This window comes from Seriola lalandi, unplaced genomic scaffold, assembly GCF_002814215.2.
Source record: "Seriola lalandi dorsalis isolate HSWRI2012SDOR001 ecotype SW California unplaced genomic scaffold, Sedor1 jcf7180002054335, whole genome shotgun sequence".
Lineage (NCBI taxonomy): Eukaryota > Metazoa > Chordata > Actinopteri > Carangiformes > Carangidae > Seriola > Seriola lalandi.
The window spans coordinates 679143-704691 of NW_019524888.1; the positions used below are offsets into that span (position 1 = coordinate 679143).

Sequence of the window (25549 nt, forward strand, 5' to 3'; positions counted from 1 at the left end):
CGCTGGTTCACCTCCACGCGCACAGATTCACTGAGCGGAGTCTAAAATCGGTCAGGACTCGGGTCTAGTTTTGGAAAACTTTCCACCTCAAAGACGCTTTTTGGGGCACTACCACTGTGAGGAATACGGTCTCTCTTCAGTTGTCATCTTGCAAACACTGGAGGAGTAAACTTATTTATTTTTTTCTTCAAATGGGAATTACATGCGCGCGTGAAACTTTGGCTCACTTTTCTCCTCAGTGACTCTCGGACCTTCTTCGCTCGAAACATGCCGGAGCGAATAAGCATTTCGGACTTCGTGGTCCTGACTAATGAGGATTTGTCTTCGCCGGGGACTTCAAGTTTTCAGTCCAAAATGAGCGACTGTAGGAACACGGTTTCAACCGTGGAGGAGGTGAGGGGCTGAAGGAAGGAGACACACAGAGACGTGCACCTTTGTTTGTTATTTACCTGTCCATATAGCATATAGCTGAAGAAGGGCTCCACGCTTACCTGTAGCCGCGACTAGCTAGATTAGTTTTCTCTTTTCTGACAGTTGTTGGGTTTTTACGGCACTGTTAAGATAAACTGGTTATACATCGTAGTAGTAGTTTCTTTGAAGTTTTTCAACTTTCTTTCAAGGTGAGCACAGCTGTCTGAGACAAACATGCAGTGAACATGCACTGCTCATGGTAAAACCTGATAAAATAGGCTAATGTCATTCCACCAGCTGTTATAAGCACCTAATGCTAACAGCAACGGGATTATTTACAAAGGGGCAAGTGCAACTGGTGTTGGGGCAACATCTTTTTGTAAAGAAATGTGTGTCTCTGGTGTGGTGATTTTGTGGTGACCTGGATGCACTTAACATCTGTTAGAAGATGGTGTTAAGTATCTGGTACTGAACTGAACAATATCACAGTTCATAAGTGTTTTTTGACCATTTTTATAAAGTCTGAGACATGGTGTATGGCTTTTGTACTGCTTGCAAATGTGTGTGTGTGTTCTGGGTGCTGCACTTGTACAGTCTTTACAGGGTTCATGGTAGCATTCAAGGCAGACTGGCCTGGTTCAGCAGAAGTGTAAAGGTTATATGAGGTAATACGGCATACAGAAGGTTTACTTTTTCCTGTCTGAGACAGTACACACACAGAACACACACACATGACACAGCAGACATGCCAGACAAGAGGGTGGCCCTTTGACAGAATAAGGGATTGTTTTGTAGTGTGTAAGTGTGCACACACATGTTTGACCATGCTTTCGCGAGCCTGTCGGTGAAGTGAAGGCCAGTTTGATCATTTTGTCTGTTTGAACTAGTACTTTGGCTCAAGGCTTGTTTGAGGTTGTGTGTGTTTGTTTGAAATCTGTTCTCCCGAAGCTCCTCGGGCAAAGGAGGAAACAGAGGGAGACTGCCATGAACTCTGCCATAAAACAAATAATCCAAATGTGCACACAAGTTTTTCCTTCCTTGTATGTCTCCTTCTGACTAAACATGGTTCACTGTAACTCAAGTTGGAGTTCTGTTTTCAGTCAGAGCTCACATTAGTTTGCATCATCAAACTGAGGATATTTTTTCTAAAATACATAATGTGGGAAAATGATATAGTTTCCTTTTGCAGTGGTTATTTGACAGCAGCAACTCACTCAACAATAATTCAGTTTAAATATCCTAATAATTCACTGATATTAAATGATGGAATCCAATGGATACATTACCCATTAATGCAGGGGGTCTTAAAAGGTCTATGAGAATTGAAAGGTCTTCATTAAGACTTTCTTGAAAGTGTGACAATTGAAGAGAGACTGAGACAGCAGAGGGTTTATAAACAGCAGTTTTAGACAGCTGTCTGATGTATTTATCTTGGCCTAATGTCCTTATTTATGGCCATGACACCCTGGAAAATACATAGCTGGAATAGCTGCTCTGGGGAGGATCATGCTGGAATCCTACACATGTGCAGACAGACAGGCAGACAGACGGACAGACAGACAGACAGACAGACAGACAAGCTGGCAGACTCACACACAGATGCAATAGTCCCTTTATAGATAGATCTATGGTTATTATGTTTAGTCTGCTCAGCAGGGACAAGCTTGATTAATGGCTAGGGTAATGTGTGGGCATGTGTGTGGTTTGTGGCAGAGAGACAGAGAGACAGAGAGACAGAGACACCTTTTACCCCCACACTCAGCTGCTTGTTGCTTATTACTCCTGATTAGAGGCAACGATAAAAGGGGAAAGACGGGGATGGAACGCTTTCGTCTCCTAAAGCTATAAGCTATAGTGGGCTTTGTTCATTCCCAACAATTTTTTTTTGAAGAACAGATCTAAAGTTTTCTCCTATGGTTAACATGTTAAAATTGAATATTGTAGTGAAGTCTGTCATCATGCCTAGTTAATGTGGTAAATAGGGATCAAGTATCAGTTAGTCATGAAATATTAAGCTCTGCTGCTAGCAGTTGCACATACGCCCTTACAGCAGGTGTACACAGTCCTGTTTTGGGCCACAAAAAGGCACTGCAAAAGACACTGTAGTTTCTTAACACCTATGGGTGGAGCTCCATACCTGCTCCAGAAGGGATATGTGTGTTGTTCTTTTATAGTTTGTCTGTCTCGATTGACGGATGCGTCATCTTTCTGTTTGTGTGTCTGTGTACCCTGATTTATTTCACAAAATTAAACAAACGCATCCTATTTCATTGACCTGCACCACCAGTTTCCACTGTTTATCCCCCGTCTGCCAACCGACTTACCAAGCAGAGGAAACCGCAGCAGCAGCAGCAGCAGCAGCGGCAGCAGCAACAAGCAACTCCCATCTCCAGTCTCCACGAAATTACTTTCCCATTCATTGTCTTCAGAACCACATTACACAACACCCACACCACCTTTTAATTAGTGAAGTAACACTTAGGGAGTGGACTTGACTGGGAAAGACTGGGGCGGGTAAACACAATCTAACAAGACAGAGTCTCTGTTAAGTCTAGATTATTGGCTCACTAAAGCTATTTCTGGTGGTGGCACGAAGGTGGAGTACCATGTGTCTAACGTGGTGAAAGAAGTGGCCTGTTTAAGGAGAATAAACAAGATGTAGTTCAAACCTTGTTGGTTTAGAAGAGATTGGTTGTCCAAATACAATGAAGCCAATTGACTATTTGCATCTAGTTTACATCATGTGTCATAGTTCCATGAAAGCTTTCTTTCCTGCAAAAAAAAACCTAGTCTGGTTTTAATGTGGGGAAGTGTTGTTTCAACCTGAAAAGTGACAGTCAGACAGACAGGGGAAGTGAATAAGTGACATCATTCGGGGGACTACATGACAGCGCAAGACATGATTGTTTTGCTGGCAAATGCTGACTCACCTGTTAACCTTAGTCACATACCGTGAGAAAATCAAACTTAACTAAACACACACAAACCTACCTCCTACTGTAAACCTAAAGAAGAAAGAGGGAGCACTACCGAGTACTAATTTTTATGATCATGAAAGATTGTAATCCCTAATCTGATCATTGGGGAGCGTAAAGTCTTGTGTGGAGTTGGCTAATAAAAGGATGAAACTGTAGAAATTTGTCAGAGATTTCTTCTGTACTGCTGAAACTGATGTCCCCTCAAAATCTCTCGGTGTCTAATTAGGTCTTTTGAGGCAATGTTGCAAACCAACAAGCAGGTTTACAGTATGGCAATATTGTATTTATAGGATTTGTGCATCAATGCAATGCAATGTTTCTTGCTTAAATTCAGTTATTTAGTTATTTATTTCACCGGTTTTTCTCAAGTAGATTTCCAGAAAACGTGCAATATAGTATATCAATATCAAAATATTAATTTATGACCATTTACTACTGCATGGTACTGGCTCAACTCACCTCTACTCGCCTTTTTTGATTTTCCATCGGGCAAAACTGGCACCTGGTACTTTTCCCCTCAACTCACTTGGAACAATGGAGGCAATACCAAAAGGTGACATGAAAACTGCAGACTAATGATTAGTCAAGAGAGTTACTATCAGTACATAATCTGAATTCTGATTAAGTATTTCCCAAGCTCTCCTGTTTTTGTTTTTTTTTGTTTGTTTTTTTCTTTAGCAGTCTTTTGTCTTGCTGCCTTCAGCCTCTTCTGAACCAAAATCTGTCTCCTTGATGTGACAAACATCCACAATCTGGGAATCGAGAACAGCATCCCTTCGATATCCTCCATTGTTCCTGTGTGTGCGTGTGTCATGTTGAAGATAAGTCTCCATAGCTTCATGCAGCGTCGCTACTGAATTGAAAGGGTACTATCTGAAGTGGAAAAAGAACTACCTGGTACCAAAAACAAGTAGAATCGAGTCGAGTTGTGCCGGACTTGATTCATATAGACCACCCTTAGGATGTAGATGTTGTCAAATGTTATTCTTGATTTATAATTTCACCCACCCATTTCTGTCTCTGTTTTACTGCAGTCTCTGGAGATGGATCACACAACTCTGCAGAGGATGAAGAAGATGATCAAAGCTATACACACATCTGGACTCTGTAAGTGTCAATATGTCACACACAGTATAGTCTCACTCACACATTGCATTACTAGTGTGAGTAAATGACCTCAGCTAAAAGTCTGACTCCCGGTTTTTTCAGAGCTTTCAACCATATCACACCCTAACTGTCATGGAGATGAGTCTGTGCTCAGCAGCTATTATAATTTCATCCATAGCACTTTGAGGACTTCTCATCAGTGTTGTCTTCGATTCAAGTCCATTCTTGACTTTGGAAATAGTAGTTTGGCAAGAACTCAAGGTCCATTATCTAGCTCTTTCCAGAGCTTTCATCAGCAGGTGGACTGTGTGATATGGTAGGAAGCACCTGGAATATAAAGTGTAATTTATGTTGGGATTTTTTTTTCAAACTTAAGATTTTCAATCAAGGTCATAGGAAAGTGACAGGACCAGTAGGGAGATCTGCACAAATGTGTTTTACCACTTTCCAATCCATGTTGAAGGATGTCTTGTTCCAAAGTATGTTAGCTCAGCAGTGAGTTTTCAGATAAAGGTCAGCCTCTATTATGGCAGGATGAGCTGTTCAGTGCATTGGGGGCCTCCACATAATTCATCGTACAAGCCTGGTTCGGATGACATCATCAGGCTCGTGTGGGCAGTGGTGTTTATGAGTGAGGCCCCTTGTTATGGGACCAGAGTGCGTAGGATGTTGGGTGATTGTGTTTATATCCATACAGAGTGTATGCTTTTGTGGTGTATGTGTGTGTGTCTGTGTTAAGGTTAATGGTATGTGTGGTTTCGGCAAACAACAAGGTGCTCACTTCACAGTGGCCTAACAGCTGCACGGGGTCACCAAGTTAATGTTTTGTGAGTGTGTGTCATATAGGTCTGTGTCACCATAAGTTGCCATTGCTCCCTCAGAATTGGATGTGATTCGACATAGATAAGATGTGAGTGTTCACCTCAAAAATGCGCGAGAGAAAGAGAGGAACTGAAGTTGTTTTTCTGAACTCGCTTACAAGCCTGTTTCCCATTTCAAGACTTCAACTCATAGTTTTTAGTAAAAATTAGTCAGCGAGGCAGCTGCTCAGAATTAGGCAACTAGATGCAGAGAAGTCGTCCATGATTATTCCCTATTCACTCTCCTATTCTATTTCTTCCTCTGTATCAAAGTTGAATCATGAGGGTTGGTTACAATAATGTGACAAAGAGAATTTCTCTCATTATGTTGAACCACCTAAACTGTCCTGATAGTAACTGTGGACTGACAGTCTGACTCATTAAGTCACACGCCCACATCTCCCCATGCTGGTCTGATGGCCCCTTTTCTGTGTCACACATACAAAAAACACACGCACACATGGTGAGATCTTCTCTTCTTTAGTTCTCTATTCCCATAAACCGCTAAGTACCATTTTTCTGCCAAGACGCTGAGGCCTGTGAGTCTGTGTGTGTTCTGGCAGAGGAGTGAAGAGTTGAGTTGGTCTGCTGGTATCTGGTACTAAAAGGTCAGCATGAAAATCATCCTCTGAGCTACTCTGTGACTCAGCTGTTTGTTGTTTGATAGATACACGTATGTTGTTTGTTATAATACCTTTTTAACAACCATGCAGCCACAACCGCTCAGTTTTCCTGCTCCCCTCGATTCTGTCTCGTCCGTCCTGCAGTGTGTCTGCATTCTTTCCTTAATTTCCAAATTTTGCTCATTCATAAAAAATTTTCCATGTTTGCTTTACAGTCAGTTAGTACAGCTGTGTCAGTCTGTCTCCCAGCTACTGTCAGTTTACCATTATATATTTTATACATGGAAACTGGAGCAGAAGAGATGAACTTATGATACTCTCTCTGCTTATTTCTGCTTTTGTCTGTTTAGTCTGCTCCGGACACTTCTGCAGATGCATATCAGTCTACAGCCACCAACAAATGGTTTCATTTTTACACTAATGTTGGGGTTTCCAAAAGACAGTCAAGAAGTTTCTATATGACTGTGATGAACAGAGATTTGGTTGTAATTGTTCATCGGGTGCCCATCTTTGAAAATGATGTCTTCCATGGCTCGGATTTTGACTTGTGTTTATTTGATGTCCTCATCTAAACCACACTTTCAAATAGCTCTAGGATAAAACCTTGTTTAGTGCAATGTAAACCAAAGTGATGCCGGTCAGAGCTCAGATTCTTTTCCATCAGCTTTTTTCCACATAAATTCAACAGAATGAGAGCCCACTAAGGTCATGACCCTTGGAAAAGTGACCTATAACATTACACATTGACCTATAAGCCCGAGAAAAGCATGGATGGGTGGAAACCAGCACTAATTTGTCCCACATGCTTGTCTCGTTAAAATACTCTCACTGCAACAGAGCAAGTGAATCAGCCCTCTTCAGATTTTCTGCACATGTAACTTAAGTCTGAGACATTTTACCAGCCTATGTCTTTACTCATTCTGTGTGCATGTGTGATTCTTTTCAGCCCATGTGGACAACAAGGAGCTGTATATCGAGGTGCTGGAGAACCTGGGGAATAGTCACCTGACCCAGGACAACAACGAAGTCTCGACAGGTTTCCTCAACCTGGCTGTGTTCACCAGAGAGGTCACAGCCCTCTTCAAAAATCTGGTGAGGAAAGGGGAGAAGAGTGTGGAAGAAAAGGAGAACAGGAAGGGGTGGTTTCCTCAAATTAGCTGTCCTTTACTTGAAGGTTCAAACCACACACGCAAAACCTAGGTGGAAAATAAAAAGAGGAAAGAGAAGCTGGTCTCTTACATGTCTCGAAAACCCCTAAAGAATGGCAATAAATCAGATAAATTTGAATTTAAATTATGTGAAATGGCAGCAGGTGGCAGAACTCCAAATCTATTCCCATAAGATGCCGGGTGTATGTTTGTGTTCATCGTGTGCGTGTGCATGCATGAATGCATGGAGGAAACAGGTTTTTTAAAGAGCTGCATGCTTGCGCATTTGGGCTGCAAAATATGGCGCAGTCCGGAACCCTCCCACTGATAGTTTCTATGGAGATGATAATTCATCCCAGACCTCCATGTGCGAATAAACACACACACACACACACACACACACACACACACACACACACACACACACAACCACACACACACAACCCACACCGTCTGACACACTCCCTCCCATGTGTCAATCAAGGCTTCACAGGGGAGACTGGACCTTACAGATGTGAAAAGGAAGTGGGTCCAAAAGCCCCAAAACAAGAGAGTGATTTAAAGTTGTACTGCTAAATCAACCTGACCGTGTGTCTTAATGCCACATTCTTGTCCCACTGTCTCATTGTGTGCATTTAGGCATGGATGCATTGATCTGTGTCACTTGTACATGTGTTGATGAAGTTGGTATTCCCCTGTGTCAGAACTCCATGTATTTACCCATTAGCTACCCCAGCTTCTGGATGCCAACCAAAACAATTCCACCACTCTCCAGGCCTTTGTGTCAATATATCAAGGTCAGCTCATGCAAGCAGTCAGCTCATGGAAGTGGCTGGACATTATTTATGTTAAGAGAAGAGTGTAGCTTAATTGTAACCCACCAGGATCTATGGAAAGGCTGCAGTGACTATAAACAGACTTGAACAGTGATCAACTGGACACATGTGGACAATAATGTATGTAACTATGCAGCATGCCAAGATAAAGATGTGATGCACTTTCTTGGGGGAACTGGTGGTAATGATGTCTTACTCTAAAGTGCAACCTACTGGGGTCAGGCTAGTTGTTGTGTGATTCATTCTCACCACATACATGATTAATCTCAACTCCATACAAACCTCAAATTAATCTCAACTTCCACTTTAGTGTACACAAACACTTCATTAAAGTCATTGCATCATGCTCCAACTTGGATCCAAAAATCATGGTACATATTATTGTCCAGTGTTTTCTTTTGATGACTCACTAGTTCAAAGTGACTGAATCACCATGTTTTTAAGATTATCCACAACTCATTCCCAGAAATGAAAGTCCATAGGGAGATACGGTAAGAGTCTGTAGAACTGTGTGTGTGCCTGTGTGTGTATGTGACTGTTTGCTTATACTGCAGGAGATAAGGGCTGTCTGTAATGTTATATGGAATAATTTTGACTTTTCTTACTCATTTCCTCTGCTCTTATGTGTTTCAGGTACAAAACCTCAATAACATCATGGCGTTTCCTTTGGAAAATGTACTGAAGTCAGAGCTCCGGGACAGCAGACTAGTGAGTCTAAATTTTGTTTTTCACAGATTTATTAAATACTGATTCAACCTCTGCTGGCTAAGCTGATATTCATATTGTGATGACTTGTCATTTACTTGTTTAGACTGTTCCTGATTTAAGCTGAAAATCCTAAAATCCTTGAACTTGAACAGCTTGTAGTTTTCAATAGGGCTGGGTGATATTGGAAAAAAAATTATATAATAATAATTGGCAAAAAAATGCTAGTGTTGATAAAGCTACAATATTTTGAAGTTGGATATATTTGCTCTAAGAATATATTTACACACAAGAAAAATTTTATAAACCTATATAATGAATTAATAAACTCAGACATAATATGAATATAATGATCAGGTAGAGATTTACTTAGATACACTCCAATAACATCAGCAAATTGTGTCAACTTACTTCATTGTGGTCAGAGTGATGAGAAGAGGTAATACTAAAGGGATCCCAGAATTATGACAACATAACCACATCTAGTCCTTTATGATATTATATCAATAATTTTTAAAGCCCCACATTCAAATCAAAACAATTCAGATGTAATAAGACACACAAAATTGTATAGTCGGGCACTCATCAATTTGTAGGAGTCAACAAACAGGGTCATATGATGATATGATATGTTCAAGATGTGACATGTGATATGCAGCTCAGGAAGACAGATACCTGTGTTTGTAGATGTTGTCTTCACTGTCTAAAATGACAGGATTTCCCCTTTAAGCAGATAATGCTGTCTGTCTGTGTTGTAGACACAGCTGAGCCTTTTAAGATATTGGATAAGATGAGGCTGTTTCTGCAGATTAATGAGTAAGACTGAGCTACGCTCCAATACTGAACCGATCTGTCTTGGCCAGCATTTGACTTTTTGATTTGCCATGCCAACAGACTAGTGAGTAATAACAGGCTAATGCCTCTGTAAGCTCCTGTCACTGCCCTGTCTTTTAAACATCTGATTCAACAGCTGAACATTGCTTCACTGTAACTGTGAAGGAAGGCTAAATGCTACTGAAATCCTGTTCAGCCAGATTTGCAGACTAGTTACCTTAATGTGAGTTGTCACGTCTCTGTCCATCAACTGTCTGGCCCTACCCACTCAGGTAATTACCAGTAAATCCACACTGTACAATGCTGCTTTACCTGACTGTATGCATACTATTAACCTCTCGTGGGGGTATTTTATTGATCATGTAAACACTACTGTCTGGCTATAGGAACATATACAGCAACCTTCCTGAGGTGACATGAAAAATATCTACTCTTTTCTTCTTCTCTCTCATATTCAGGAGCTCAAGAAACAGATGGAGAAGAGCTGGAAGGAGTACGACATAAAAATGTAATTAACCATATTCGTACACTTTGGTTGTTACTTCACAATCAAATTGGTGCATAGTGTGTGATTAGTCCAGTTCTTCATGTTTAAACCTCATTGCTTTCACAAGAGACAGGAAACTGAAGCCTGAGATAGATGTTATTGTCTAAGGAGACTCACGTCACACATTTAAAATTCTTGCTCTTCCTTTTCTGGCTTTTTCTGGGTCATAGAAGTTGGTGTAACTTCAGCAGAGGTTAATGTGATAATAGTTAATTCCCTGTGGTCAATCTCCATTACATTGCTATGAAGTAAAACTGAGGCACTTGCACTTTGCAGACATCATTTGATCTCATTCTGATGGTGGTTTAAAGTGTTTTATAATGTTGTAAAGAGATTTCACCTCTCCCTTATTGTCTTTTGTCCAAACTCCCCTCCCCCCTCTCTCTCTCTTTATGAGGAAGGTGAATGAGTTAGTGGAAAAAGTCCCTCAGTTTGTGGCGGAAAAAAGCAGCTCACTTAAAATGCTTGATTAGTTAATCATTACAGAGAGAGAATTGATCAGACAGATGGTTAAAGAATTGTGACAGACTCTGGATAACATTTTTTATTGCTTTTTCTCTTTTCTTTCTTTCTTTCTTTCCCTCCGCCTGACAGAGGGAAGCTAGAGAAGGAGAGGAAGGAGAAGACCAGGCAGCTGGGGCTGATCAGGACGGAGGGATCTGACGGCGGGGAGGACATGGAGAGAGAGAGGAGGTCCTTTCAGCTGCAAATGTGTGAGGTGGGGGAATCGGTGCCAGCCAAAACACAAGACACAGACACCTTTCACATACCTGAGTAAGGCTTGATTTAGTTCACATGGGTGGTCTGCCTTGTGGATTCCATATTCCATCCATGGTGGACAGGATGTCCCGGGTCGATCCCTTTTGTGTCTCTCCAGTAATTCCTCAATGGAAATAAAATATGCTTCAAAAAGTCAGTTTAATTTGCTGCCTCTTGCAGGAGTGCTGGGTCATATGCATTAGACGGCAGTTCAAAGGCAGATGAAACTGCTTAATGACCCCACACCTGAAAGGGTTGTGTAGTCTCAGTAGCTAGCACACATGTAGCTGGAGAAAACCCTGAGGAAAAAAAAAGGTCTAACTCTGACTGAGACCAGCTGTTGAGACAAAAAGGAGGCAGGTAAAATGGAATTTCCACACGTTGCAAGTCTCTCCACTCCTCTGACTCTTGGTCTGTCTGCCCTTCTTTCCTCCTGCAAACATACAAAAACTCTTTAAAAGCACTGTAGTTTGCCATTAAAGTTTTTTTTCCTTTAAAACATGAATTTAGACCGAGGACAGGCCTGAAATTATTTGCAATAAAGCCTTCAATATGTGCCTCTGTTTTTCATATTATATGAATGGAGACTTTTCCAGTTTCTGTCTACAAGGTTCACTGACTGGCTGGAGTTTTGAAATAAGGCACATGACCTTTGAGACAATACGGAGCAGTGTCCTAGAAAGTAAGCAGCCACATACTAGAAAACATACTCAGAACAGGATATAAAAGATGCGTCGCCCAGGATGAGCCTTAAATTATTGGAACTGAAAAATGGTAGCTTTACTTGATGCCTCATTTTCATATTCAGGCTTCATGTTTTTGTGGATACATCTGGCTTTTCTATGGGACAGCTGCTGTTTCTGGATTTTTTTGCTAACTTTCTGTGTTTATCCTTATAGTATCTTTTGAAGATCCAGGAGCTGAAGGTGCGTCAGGGCCCTGATCTTCTCCAGAGCCTCATCAAATATTTCCAGGCCCAGCTCAGGTCAGTCTCAGCCAACACCACCTTATTTTGTGTCACAGCCATTTTGTTCTAGGTGTGAAATAAGAATAAGAAAGTTTTTCCTGGCATAAAAAGCATCTGGATTTGATTTCTACCTCAGGGTTTAGAGAGGGAATTTTCATAATAGTTGAGGTTCTTTGGTTTTCACTTCCTTTTACAAGCTATTATTTCTGTTAACCATTTACTCGTTTTAATCTTACTGAAGGTTTTATGTGGGAACGGAGTTGCTTATACAGCCTCAGCATGTGATGTTTTGGTTGGTGCAAACTAGGATGTTTGGACTCAAGTTCCATCATGACTCAGCATTTGTTCTTTTTTCTGATCTCAGTTTCTTTCAGGATGGGCTGAAAGCTGCAGAGAATCTCTCTCCCTTTATCGAGAAGCTTGCTGCTTCTGTGCACACGGTAATCACAGAAACTGCTGCTGCTGGTTTATTCTCTCCTCCCGCATTATATCAGTCAGTGTTTATAGGGGTAGAAAAAAAAGCATTTTGATGTTGTCATACCCCCAATCCACCCACACACAGAGCTTTTCTCCATTTGTCATACATTGCTCAGTCACAACAACAGGTAAATCTGTGTCCAAGGAAGTCACTTACAGTAAATCTGTCGCTGTAAATCACACAGTGTTTTAGTACCTCCTATAGCACTATTTCACTCTTTCCCAACAGGCAAAACCTCAGCCTCCCTCTCCCCTGAAGCGTCCCCCCAGCTGAACCCACAGGCTGAGACTGTTATTGGAGTCTATTCCCAGAAATGCTTTCCCCTGTTAGATGAAAAAGAAAGCATCCGTCATTTTCATTCTTTCCCTGCTGCACACCTATTTCTCTGACCACTCTGACTGGTTTCCAGTCTGCACAAAATTTGCCTTCTTCCCTTCTCTGGATAGAGCACTGGAAACAGACTGTTAACTGTGATACTAAGAACGTTAGAGGTTTTTCTGGTTCTTCATGGGCAGAACACAGACCCGCTCAGACATGCCAGCCGTCAGCCTCGAGAAGGAAATTCAGACAGAATCTCTGTTTGGTTCCCTGGAAAATTGCTCAAATATTTCAGTTAAATGAACAAGACTGTTCACTCTGCTTCTTAATATAAAAAACACAACCTCCTAGGACTACACACCCCAGTACTGAGCTCTGTTCTGCATTATTTAGGCCATTACACAAAGCTCTGATTTATTGTCATTCCACACCCAATTCTGGGAACAAATCAAAAAAACATTGCAGACATTGCATATGAGCTAATGAACACGAGAGAAGACAAAAAAACATGTTGTTCTTTCAACTAATTAGATTGTTTTTTATTACTGCAATTGAATAAACTGACTTTTATGGTGTGTGTGTGTATGTGTGTATGTATCCATGTGTGTGTGTGTGTGTGTGTGTGTGTGTGTGTGTGTGTGTGTGTGTGTGTGTGTGTGTGTGTGTGTGCTATAGGTGCGTCTGGACCAGGATGAGGAAGTAAAACAACTCACTCAATTGAGGGATTCTCTCAGATTACTTCTCCAAGTGGAGGGGAAAGAGGTATGCTTATTCCTAATATCATTATTATACTCATATATAACCAGAATACTGCAGATCTTCAGCCAGTGTATAAACATGTGTGCTCTAAAAAGTCCAGCAGCAGATGGCTTTAATTTGTGGTTGATGGTATCAGATTACTTTGTGTTTTATATTGTTTTAAATGTCATGATCTGCAGAGCTAGCTTGGAACCTTTGCGCTAATGTCCTAAATCCCTCTTTGTGTCCCAGGAGTATATGAACAGGAAGAACTCTGGCAATGGGTACAGCATCCACCAACCACAGGGCAACAAAAAGTATGGGACAGAGAAATCTGGCTTTCTGCTCAAGAAGAGTGATGGGTGTGTAAAAGCATAACTTATTAAAACTTTTAACGTGTTCTAGCTATACAAAATCTATACAAAATTTTAGCTGTTCACATACAGAAAATTGTAATATTTTTAAAGTGAAAAATACTTCTCACTGTTGATTGCAAGCACGTCAGAGCTCGGTAAAAAAGTAAGCCAGCAAGGCACGGAGAGAGAAAGGGGAACTCAGACTTTGTCTACCCCAGCTGGTCTTCATTATTGTGAGATGAAGATTCAAGCAGGGGCCCCTCCTGTGGAACTTATTGGCAGACTGGCTAACGGAGCAGATCCAACTTTTGCGTCATGCACACACTCGCATACACATACACACACACACACACAGTGCTAGATTACTGTGTGATAAGGAGAGGGGATGTGGTTCAGTAGGGCGAATGTGAGACAGGAGGAGAGTAAACTTTCCTCAGGCCACTGACACAAAATGGAAAAAGTTCCCTGACATTTTACTTGATTCAGTCAAGATAATGAATGCAATGATAATGAAAGCAACACTGAAACACTGTGAACAGAAGTAAGCTGAGCCAGCATAGTGTATAGGGTGCATGTTGATAAACTGCATAGAAACCATCTGGTCAATATTATTACATTAATAATGATGATGTGTATGAAGTCTATTTGTTATTTTTTTTCTCCAATTGTGCATATTTTGTCGACACTTCAGCATCCGGAAGGTGTGGCAGAAGAGAAAGTGCGGAGTCAAATTTGGCTGCCTGACCATTTCCCACAGCACGGTGAGGACACGTGGACAAGCATCAAGCATCTGTCAATTGAATTATGTCCAATTTTTTCAACACATGCTGACATAGGTGTGCGTGTCTGTCTTCAGATTAATCGACCGCCTGCCAAGTTGAACCTACTGACCTGTCAGGTGCGACCAGACCCAGAGGACAGGAGGATCTTTGACCTGGTCACTCGTACGTTCATTCCTAAGCTTTGACCTTTACACTTTTACCCTCGACATATAATCATTAAAGACTCTGAAGAATCATATGCAGCACAGCTGTGTGGAAGTATGCCTGTTTGGTCCCCACATTCATAGAAACTGAGATCAAAACAGATTTTATTTGGGATAAACACCAGAGATTCAACTTTTGTTTCCACTGTTGCATTTCAACTTTGAAACCCTCTTCACTCCAACTACTGTTAGGTTTTTCAAGATAAGCCGACAGTATCTAATCACCGTTTCTTCTTCTCCTAGATAATCGGACCTACCATTTCCAGGCAGAAGATGAGCAGGAATGTCTGATGTAAGCATTGAAACTACTGTACGCTGCATGTTAGCTTTATTCACTTCCTTATCCCATGTATTTCTTCATTGTGTAAGCAAGTTGTGACATATCATGCAACTTTTATTCAAGCTTAAGTCTGTATTGGAAAGAAGCCTGCATTTAGAACAATGGGAGGTGTACTAAAAGGGAGGAGTCCAGTAGAAAGATAAAGGTTGTGTAGTTAAGTGCTATAAAGAGTATACAGTCTGATCCTGTTTGCAATGAAGAGCAAGCAAGGCTGACAATGGAGAAAAAGGGAGCGACACTAAAGGAAAGCTGTCCGTGAAGACCCCCCCAGCCCAGCTGGTGTTGGGTGGGACTTCTCTTACTAGCCACAGACAGCAAGCAAGGGAACTTTCTGTGTTGTGATGTGGTGTTGGATGGGGTTTCATGTGGGGCTTTCTGTCCCCTGCCCTTCCCTTGTGTGTGGGCCTCCAGGCAGATTCTTTGATGTGATGTGCTGTGTGAGTTTAGGGACAGAGGGGAATGGAAACGGTTTGAAAGGGAAAAGTACCAGAGCTTCAGAAATGAAAGACATGAGGTTCAGTATGAGTCTGGATGGTAGAGAACTCACGAAACTGAGAAAGTGAGAGTGATGACTTATCATTAGACAACTGAGCAGAAAACACATGCAAAACACATGGTGGAATACTTTTGATCTTCAGAGGAAAGACTGAAATGATCATTTCTTTAGTTTCCCTTGGTGGGACACTATGTGTAAACGCTGTGTTCTATATATATATATCTGTGTGTGTGTGTGTGTGTGTGTGTGTGTGTGTGTGTGTCTGTACTTTAGTTGGGTGTCAGTGCTGCAGAACAGTAAGGAGGAGGCCCTGAACACAGCACTGGGAGGAGACCAGCTCCACCTCCAGGACAGCGGGCTCCAGGAACTTTCCCGAGCCATCATCGCTGAGCTTCGACACATGCCCGGCAACGAGGCCTGTGCTGACTGTGGGGCTCCAGGTCAGACAGTTATTGACGTTGATGATAATTGCAGAAGTAAATGTGGAAATTTATGTTCTGAGCATGAAATGATTCATGATTGGGTTTTTTTTGCTCTGTGTATTTCAGATCCAACTTGGCTGTCAACGAATCTTGGTATTCTGACCTGTATCGAGTGCTCTGGGATCCACAGAGAGCTGGGTGTCCACTACTCCAGGATCCAGTCTCTCACTCTGGACCTACTGAGCACATCAGAGCTCCTGGTACTAAATGCACACATGGAAACACACAGTACACGCAAAAACAGACACAATCCTGGTGGATTTTCTGTTGTCAGGATTTCCTAATTGCAGACATTATGTAACCGCTTGCCTCTCATTCAAATGCCTCTGTGTCACATCTTTGTGGCTGCATTGTGTTTTACTGCAGTTGGCTGTCAGTATTGGCAACACCAGATTCAATGACATCATGGAGGCTGGCCTTCCAAATGATGCTGTCAAACCACTGCCACAAAGTGACATGTGAGTCCCTGATTTCATTTTAATCAAAAATCTGATTGTTAAAGAGACATTTTTTTAATTTGTTATATTTTGTTTTTCATTAACTGGTGCATCCTGTACAACCAGGAATGCCAGAAAGGAGTACATTGTGGCAAAATACGCTGAGCGGCGGTACGTCCTACGTAGAGAAGAAGCAGATCCCGGACGGCTGTATGACGCCGTGAGGAGTCGGGACCTCACTTCTCTTCTGCAGCTCTATGCTGAGGGAGCAGACCTGGTCAATCCACTCACACTGCCCGATGGACAGGTGAAGATAATTTACAGCCATGAGTGGATTTTCACACTGGCATTTCTTCCTGAAATCTATCCTGTGAGGGTGGCAAATAACATTATAAACACATTTAATCTCATGACAAATTGAAACTCTGAGCATTCCCACAGATGTCATGCATTTAGGGAGAATGACAGCTACATCCTGACAAGGCCGCCCACCCTGCTTGCTTAAAGTTGCACACACATTTGTGAGATGCTTCAAAAGGTTACTTACTTGTCCCTGTCACTTTGGAGTTATGACTGAGCTGGATAAAAATAGAATCACCCAACCCTCTAGTGTTGGAAAAAAAAAAGTCACGACATACAGTGTGTAGGAGGTGTGTGGATAGTTACAGTATGTGAAGCATGTGTTAATTGTCCTCTTGTGTGCATGGATCATGTGGGTGGGTAGTCGGAGACCCTCCCATCTCTTTTGGCCTCTAATCCAATCTTTCCCTCCCTTTTTGTCTCCTCATCCTCTCATCTTGTTTTCCCTGCCTCTGCTGTCTCTCTCCAACGCCTGCTTTTCTGGTCTTTAATCACATTCTACCCTACTGTCATCAACTTCCTGCTCGAGAGAGAGAGAGAGAGAGAGAGAGAGAGAGAGAGAGAGAGAGAGAGAGAGAGAGAGAGAGAGAGAGAGTTGGCCCTCGTTTATTGTTTCAGCTTTTAGGTCAGAGCTCACGTCTGTTAACAAGTGAGACAAACTCCATGATTTACACACGCACCTCTCCGCCTTCCTTATCCCCCTCCTTCTACACTTCTCATAAACAAATAATCCTTAAAGCTGAAGGAATATTTTCTCTTTTTAACACACAGACACAAATGAATTGTTACAGTCTCTGACATTAGCCTTACTGGTGTTCTTCTATAAGAATTAGGGATATCATGCAAACCGATATTTCGTACCAAATTGATTTTGAAAATTCTGAATTCTGCTGTGGTATTGAATTTATTATTTGTGGTATTGGACTTTAATTGGTATTGGTACCGACTACCAAAGTTCTGGTATCTTGACACTCCTATTCTTCTATCAAGTCTCTAGACCCGATTGTCAGATGCAAAATGCAGCAACTTGATGCCACTGACTAACAGCAAACTTGGTGAAAAGTTCTGTGCAGCTGTAAAATCTTTTGAGGGTCGACAATATGGCCTAATTTGTACTAATTTCTTTCCTTATAAGGGGATCAGAGAGACAGCTCTTCATCTTGCTGTGCGTCTGGAGGAAAGAAGCTCTCTGGCGCTGGTCGATTTCCTCTGCCAGAACAGGTCAGACACTGAAAAATAGTGAAGTAAGATTTGTATCTCCTTAGTATGAAGAGGATTAAGCTGTTGGTCAGTTTTGTTAGACTTGCGATGAAAGATGGTAATGTTTAACACCATCTGTCTGTGCTCTATGATCACTCTACAGCAACTGTCTGGAGAAAAGAACGGCAGAGGGAAACACAGCTCTTCATTACAGTGTCCTGCATTACAAGCCTGAGTCTCTCAAGTTACTGCTAAAAGCAAAGGCAGCCCTACACACAGGTACATTTTGCTGTATTTATTTTTCTTTCCACCCGTGCAATCAGTGAATACTTAAACCATTTTTTTTTTATGTCTCCTACAGTGAACTCAGCAGGAGAGACTGCCCTAGATATCGCCAGGAGGCTGCAGCACACAAAATGTGTAGATCTGGTAAGACCTCACTCCTCTCTCTTTTAATCTGACTTAAACACACAGTATGTAACTTCTGCCACAAAGGGTCACTCAGTCTAAACAATAACAAAAGATGCCATTTGGTAATGCGTGAAGTAGCGTGGAATCCTGGGAGTTGTTATTGCTGTCTTTGGAGTCAGTGTCTCCCAGTTTTTTTTCATTGCCAATTGATCCGCAGAGGGTGTCCTCCTCGCCATAACAGAGAGACCGGGTAAAGAAAACCGGTGAACACACTGAATAAAGCAGTTTCAAATTAAAAAGGAGGGGCTGTGAGCCGAGCTACCACTAATGATTGCTCAGCTTGTTTCTCCGACAACTTGTGATCCAGACGTCTGATAACTAAAATCCTTTATCTGGTTAAAACATATAGTTAAAAATGTCCAAGATCTAAAATGTGTATCACAAAAATGTGAATTAAAACTGGATAAAAAGTAAATTTTGACCACTTCTGGCAGACAATGACAATGCTGACACATATAGGGTCCATATAGTCCAGTGGTTTTTAGACATTTTAATGCAGAAAAGTTATATATTATACCTTTAAGGTTTTAATTCATATTTTCAAAGAACACACACAGTGAGGAGGTTAAGTTCAACCGAGGAATCGAGTTGCAACATTAAAATACCTAATAGAAAGCCAACCTCAGAAACAAAACGAGACAACTTCCACAGCTGGAAATACTACCTTAAAATAACTCCCTGTGCAGCAAAGCTCGGCTAAGGACTCAGTCCCAGGACAAAGAATCTTATCCTCATCAGGTCCCACTGCGTATCATTTATAAACTGGTTTTATTTTCTTACCGGACATCTGCCCTGCTGAATCAGACCCGTCTTGTGTAATATCCTGTTTGATTGTGCACATCCTTGTTTTGAAGGCTTTCTGTTTAGAAATCAAAAAAAAGTTACATAGGAAAAGTGCCTGAAAATGCTCTCCTTTTACTCATTGGCTGTATTAATATCTACTTGTGTTGAGGTGATCTCTTTTTTGATCAGGAATCTACATTTAGATCAATTATTTAATTTAACCCCCTTAGGTCTTTCCTTATTGTCTTTTATTTTCACTCTCTGAAACATCTGCTGAAAGCACTGATATACACAGACTCAAGAGGGATTTCCCCAAAACTGCACAGGGGTGTGTGACAGCATGTGTTGACATCATTTATACTCCTGTCTTCTGCCCTTTCCGTCCTTTTTTACCTGTTATTTTCAGTTTTCATGGATTTTTTTTATATTAATCTCGAAACCTCTTACTGCCGGTACAGAAACTTAAAGTCCAGAAAATGATCTACTTACCCATGCCTAAAAAACAAAAAAATTGCAACCCAACGGCCAAGAGGCAGAAACTAAACCAGAAAGGAAGTTGAAATATGGTTTGGCTTGATGGAGGAAAGTACACAGTTACCACATCTTAGCTGTACCCAACTTTTATGTGTCTTTTACTGGAGAAGTGCATGAGTATTCTGAGCGTTTGTGTTTCTGTGTGTGTGTTTTAGTTGGAGCTGGCCCAGAGTGGGAAGTTTAACTCTCAGATCCATGTGGAGTTCATGTGGGAGACTCAGTCTCAGGAGTTCTATGACAGTGAGGATGACCTGGATGAGAGGGTAAACAGCACACACCCCCACCTGGGCAAACTCATTACTGACTTTGTCCTTCTGCCAAAAAAGCCTTGACAAAGTTTGGAGAAGAACATTATTGGGGTTTTCCACTGCACTGTCCTCAATGAATGTAGAAAAGATGACTGAAAAGAAATTAACCAAAAAGAGTCGAGAAGAAACGATAGTAATTAACCTTGTGCTCCTTTCAACTTTCTTCCAGGTGAGCCCATTGCCCAAAAACCGCTCTCCATTGCCCTCCAATGGAGGTGGTGGATCGTCCTTTGCCCGCTGGAGTGTGGCTAGTGCTTGTATAGGCAGCAGGCCCTGTCAGACTTATGAAAATCTGGACTTCCTGTACAGAAATCCTCCTGCCAACAGTGCCCCCTCTGGAGCATTAGGACCACCACCACTGCCAGCTAAATCCATCCAAAGAGGTGAGCTACTATATAAGGTTTGTCTGCATTTTAGAAAATGCCCTATATACTCATTTCAACTCTGAAAACGTCATATTTATCAAGAATGACGAGAAGGAAGTAACTTAGTACTAAGAAATCAGGTATTGACGATGCAAATGTTAAAGTTAATATTAATAGTTATGGAATACACTAAATTGAGGGAAAACAGGGATTGATTAATTATCCTTCTACTCAGTCGCACTACCCATCTCACATGTTAAACAGCTGTTTTCATCTCTGTGGAGCACTGCCACCAAGGAATATATTATACTGAATGCCAGATCAAGTCATATTTTCCACATTAAACCCCACAGTCTCTGTTCTGTGCAGTTTACTGACTCTGCTGTTGCCTATAATAAAATTGCACAATACAAGTTAAAAAAAAAAAAAACATTATATGTAAGATTATGCCGGTTGATATGTTGTTCTACTGAGTGGATTCATAAAGCTGCTTTCAGTTAAATTTTGTTTATGTTCACTGCTGCCAAACTGAATAAATAAGGGTTTGTTTAAGCCTTTGAATGATTGCGTCAATTGAAATTTTCCATAATCATTTTCCATAATAATCCTAAAGATAACTTGTTTCTTCAGCCATTGCTTAGAACCACTTCGGATAACAGATTTAAAGCTTAATTTTAGATCTTGGCAGCATACCACACTTGTTTTTGAATGAATGTATAACTTAATTATTGGTGGTTTTATAAACAGATTAAATGGACAGTGTTCCTCTTGTTCTACTTTTTGACTTCATTTTCTTCCCCTCTACAGGTCGCTCAGACCCCCAGATTTCGGTCACAACACAGGAAGGAAACCCCATTCCAAGACGTTGCTCTAACCCACCCTCCCACTCCTCAAGTCCCCAGACACAGGCGAGACACAGCCCTCCCTCACCCAACACAGAGAACCTAGGCCAAGGTGGGAGACCCCCTAGGTCTCCCCTCGGACATGGAGGTCTGCTCAGGGGACAGAGGCAGACCTGCGAGAACCAAGCTGGTGCTAGTTCTGGGTCTCAAAGCAGTGTCACGTCAACATCCTCTCAGAATCACATAGGACCTGTGAGGTAAGACAGCACTGCTACAACCGGTTTACACATTTGTCTTGACACATTTTTTTTTAAACATGATAGTGTTGGGTTTAAATAGGGCCACTGAGAGGATGCAATTCAAGATAAGGCTATGTCTAAAAATAATACTTGAAATAAAAACTATCTTGTATCTGTAGGACAAGCTTTAATACTATGCAGATGAAAATGATTATCCAACTCTCCTCAGTTTTGATCTATCCGTTTATTTAAATAACTCCACATGATAACTTCTTTGATCAGTGTAATTTCATTATACTTCTGCGTCATTTTCCAGTTCAGAGAAGACCACATCGTATCGTCGGACCAGCAGTGGTGGAGGTAACCAAGGGAAATGTAGTGTGTTGTCTCAGAGCTGTGTGGGTAGCCAGGAGGAGCTGTACTGCAGTTTATTGGGGAATAGTTCGGCCCTCACCCCTGCTCCTGCTCCTGCTCCAGCCCCAGCCCCGTCATCATCACCTACCGTGACCTGTGCCCCTCGACCCCGCAGGAACGCTATGGTACGGCCACATAGAAACCTCTTTGTATTACATTCAGCCAGTTTAAGTCCTTCATGTCAGAGTCTTCCATTTCAGAGGACTTTTTCTTTTCTCTGGAGAATCAGAAAAGGCCTGTGAGATTTCACAGTCAATATAAATTTGCTGGGGGCACACTGAGAAATATATTACATGTCTCCTCCAGGTTTCTGGCAGCAGGCCACATCAGAAGCGTGTCAAGGCTTTGGTGGACTGCCGAGCAGTCAGTTCAGAGCAGCTTGCTTTTTTCAAGGATGAGATCATAGTGGTCACAGCCACTAATGACATCCACTGGTGGGTAAGTGCAACTACAACTTAATTTCATTTCTGTCCCCTGTCACTTGCCATCTGAGTTGCAATTTGAAGGGTTCCAAATGAACCTGTAAAGTGAGATATATATATAAAATGTGTTCACTTCATAAATATGTTATTCCTTATCCTAACAGGTTGGTCACATAGAGGGGGAACCATCTAGGAGTGGGACCTTTCCCGTCAACTATGTACACAAACTGACAGACTGAAGGACGTGGAAATATGAAAGTACTGTATAGTAACATACTAGAGGAACTGAACCAGCATCGGATGCTTACTGGAACTTTATCATCACACAGTGGATTTTATCTACAGGAGAGGACAGTGTTATTCTCCTGGGTCCAACTCAAACTCGAGCTTTTGAGCAAACTGAGAATATCTCCACATGAGGATGAGAGAAGCCATGGGATACCTGAGGATCTAAATGACACTGTTTTAGGGATTGTACCTTTTAACATTTACTCATCCTGGGAACTAACAAGGGAAGGTTCATAAAGCCTTTTATTCCAAAGACAGTGTTTTATCTTGTTGGCCTATCCTTGGTTTTCTAACTGCTACATGTTTCTACAGAACCACAATTATTAAGTACACATTCATTTGTGGTTTGGGAAACGTCTCTAATGTCCATATAACCATTGATTACACAGTATATTGCAAATGTGGTGTCTAGATCAGTACCTAGAGGCAAAACTTACCTGCAGGGGAAAACCCTATAAGGCACTTTAAACTCACTGAGAGGAGTTGGCAGAGCTGTAAGCGTGTACCTAGCCAGCTGCTGTATACGGATATAGCTGCTTTTTGTTCTGAACGGAAACCGTTCAGTCTATTAAAGCACAGTACACTGAGAGATGGGATGTGAGCTTCAAACCTGCACAGTGTCTGTTGCAGCCTGCCCAGGGAATCTGAAAATGGCTTTGTGCCTGCCAGCCTGTCTCCAATAAAACGCCAGGCGTCTGGGCAGCCAGAGTAGAGATCTGAAACTTTAGCTCAGCCATCTTGACTCTGGGCAAGGCTTACCGCCTGCACAAAGAAAGAGGAGGATCCAGTTTCTTCTGGCTCCAGGCATCTGTCTCTGGAGAACCTGGTATAACAACGGTGTGTTAGGGGAAAAAAAAAAAGACTCTCTGTTCTACCAGGAAATGGCACTTAAAGAGGGCTTGTTAGTAGCACCACCCCACTGCAGTAATTTGTTCACTGAACTCACAGTTAGTTACTGTAGGCACGTGTGTATCATATCAGATATACACAAGCTCACTTGCACTTAGTGTACACACAGATAATCTTCCAGGAGTGAGGAACCTTTAGGTAAGAGAGTTGGGAGTGGGAGAGGTGCAACTGCTCCACTTTTTAAAACCCAGTAACAAATACCCAAGTGTAACACATTTCACAGCTATTCCACACAATTTGTTGTACATACTTGTCTAAAAATGTCCACTGATGTGTACAGTGTATATCATGTTTTTTAATCTGTTATGCTTTATAAACAATTGTATCATTACAGATAGTGTTACTTCATGTTGCTAACTTGATGCCATGTGTCCTCTGTTCTGTTTAATCAGTTATCTAAATGACTGTCAGAGCAAGAGAAGGGAATAGACACAGTTGCATAATCGGTGTTAAGAAAGGATCCAGTCTCGCCAAACTGAAAACAAACACTGACAGGGAGAAGTAAAGGCAGTCAGGCAGCAGGCGTTCACTTCCTTTGAATCATTCCTGAGTTTAAACCAACTGGTGAGGAGTCTCTTTGCCCGTCACTGTTTCTGCTGATATTGTCTTGTCACAGTGTTGACCATTAAGCAAACGAATCACGAGGCGTCTGATGTGTGAGGCAGTGGATGACTGCATTAGACTACAACTGTAAGTAGGAACTCAGTCAAATGTATACAATAGTACCGTAGCTCATTTTAGTGAGTATATTTTAACGTACACATTAAACATGTCTGATAAAGTGTCATAGAGTCTTCTATAGTGTAAACTAGGTGATATCTTTACTTCTGTTGTGAGTTGAACTGAGTAATGTAGTGTCAAAGCCCGAGAGCTAATGCACACCAAAGGTACTGAGTCCTTTACACAACCACACCAGTCTTAAATTATTTAGCCAGTGTCGGCACATATAAAACCTATTTCCTAGTAATGTGTTATGTAATACCTAATGTGACAGGGGTTTACTGCTATTACTTCCTTCTGCACACTTGTATAGCACAGTATGTTGAAAAACAAATGACTGAATATTGTCACTTCTGGATGGCAAATTTAGCTGCATTGCATGATAATTGATGATGATGAGTTTGCCTAGTGTTCAATACCTGGTGTTCAATAATTCAGAATCCATAGACTCAAACTAATTCACAGGCTTTAATTAAATTAGAAGAGACTTTCCAAGTCATAGCATCTATACCATCTGTATATAGTGGTTCAATTCTAAAAGTATGTGAGTTTGAACGGGGGATTGCTAAAAAGAGAGCATTGCTGGCTTGCTGGCTAAATGGCCTTTCTGGAATTGAACTTATTTGACAGTTGCATTTTCACTTCTCCCTGTCATTTCTGACATCATTTATTTTAAACTCCTACCCTTTATGCCTCCCTAAAGCTAAATCTCTCCATCCGTCTCTCTTGGCAGTCTTCCCTGCACCTCTCCATCCTTCCAGCCTCATTTCGCCTCCATCCGGATGTTACTTAGCCCTGACCCTCTGTCCCGAAGCCAGGATGATGAAATTCCAACCTGTCACTTACATAACCGGCCACCTCTAACAGCCAAGATAATGATGCTGCATGCCACGGCCAATTCTCCTTTGCCAACTGAGTAGCCCATACATGCAAACACTTCCTCCCATTAGGCCCATCTGCCTGTACTAATGCATACAGCATATACAAGAAGCACTTTGTGAAATGTTATTTTTAAAACATACTGTATAGTTAATGTATTCATTCACTAATGCCGTCATCCATTTTATGTGTATTCATAAATATACACACACTGACCGACACTATGCACAAAAATAATAATGCACACTGTGGAATATAATAGTAAACCATGAAATGCAGAGTAAAGCCTGCACTAATCTCTAGATTTATATCATTCCTGGGTGGAAGAGAAGTGTGGCTTTGGTGTGTTATTATAATTTTTTTTGTGCAAGTATGTAAAGTTTGTTTGCATCAGGGTCTTTAATCTCTAA

At 41.5% G+C, this 25549-nt stretch overlaps 1 protein-coding gene across 2 annotated transcripts; it reads left to right on the forward strand.

Annotated features, from left to right (window-relative positions):
• On the forward strand, positions 1–24327 carry asap3 (ArfGAP with SH3 domain, ankyrin repeat and PH domain 3). Of its 2 annotated transcripts, none has more exons than XM_023407434.2 (26): positions 1–393; positions 4424–4496; positions 6926–7071; positions 8597–8671; positions 9961–10010; positions 10644–10767; positions 11708–11793; positions 12140–12215; positions 13247–13333; positions 13562–13671; positions 14357–14426; positions 14522–14609; positions 14894–14942; positions 15760–15926; positions 16035–16168; positions 16335–16426; positions 16532–16712; positions 17901–17986; positions 18129–18244; positions 18327–18394; positions 19909–20016; positions 20231–20444; positions 21234–21525; positions 21824–22046; positions 22228–22359; positions 22508–24327. In XM_023407434.2, the coding sequence occupies exons 1-26, from the start codon at positions 268–270 to the stop codon at positions 22580–22582; spliced, it is 3048 nt and encodes a 1015-aa protein (XP_023263202.1). In that variant the 5' UTR covers positions 1–267; the 3' UTR covers positions 22583–24327. The 2 variants fall into 2 exon arrangements, with proteins under 2 accessions (XP_023263202.1, XP_023263203.1); XM_023407435.2 differs by having other exon boundaries at positions 22228–22355.
• The last annotated feature ends 1222 nt before the right edge of the window (positions 24328–25549 follow it).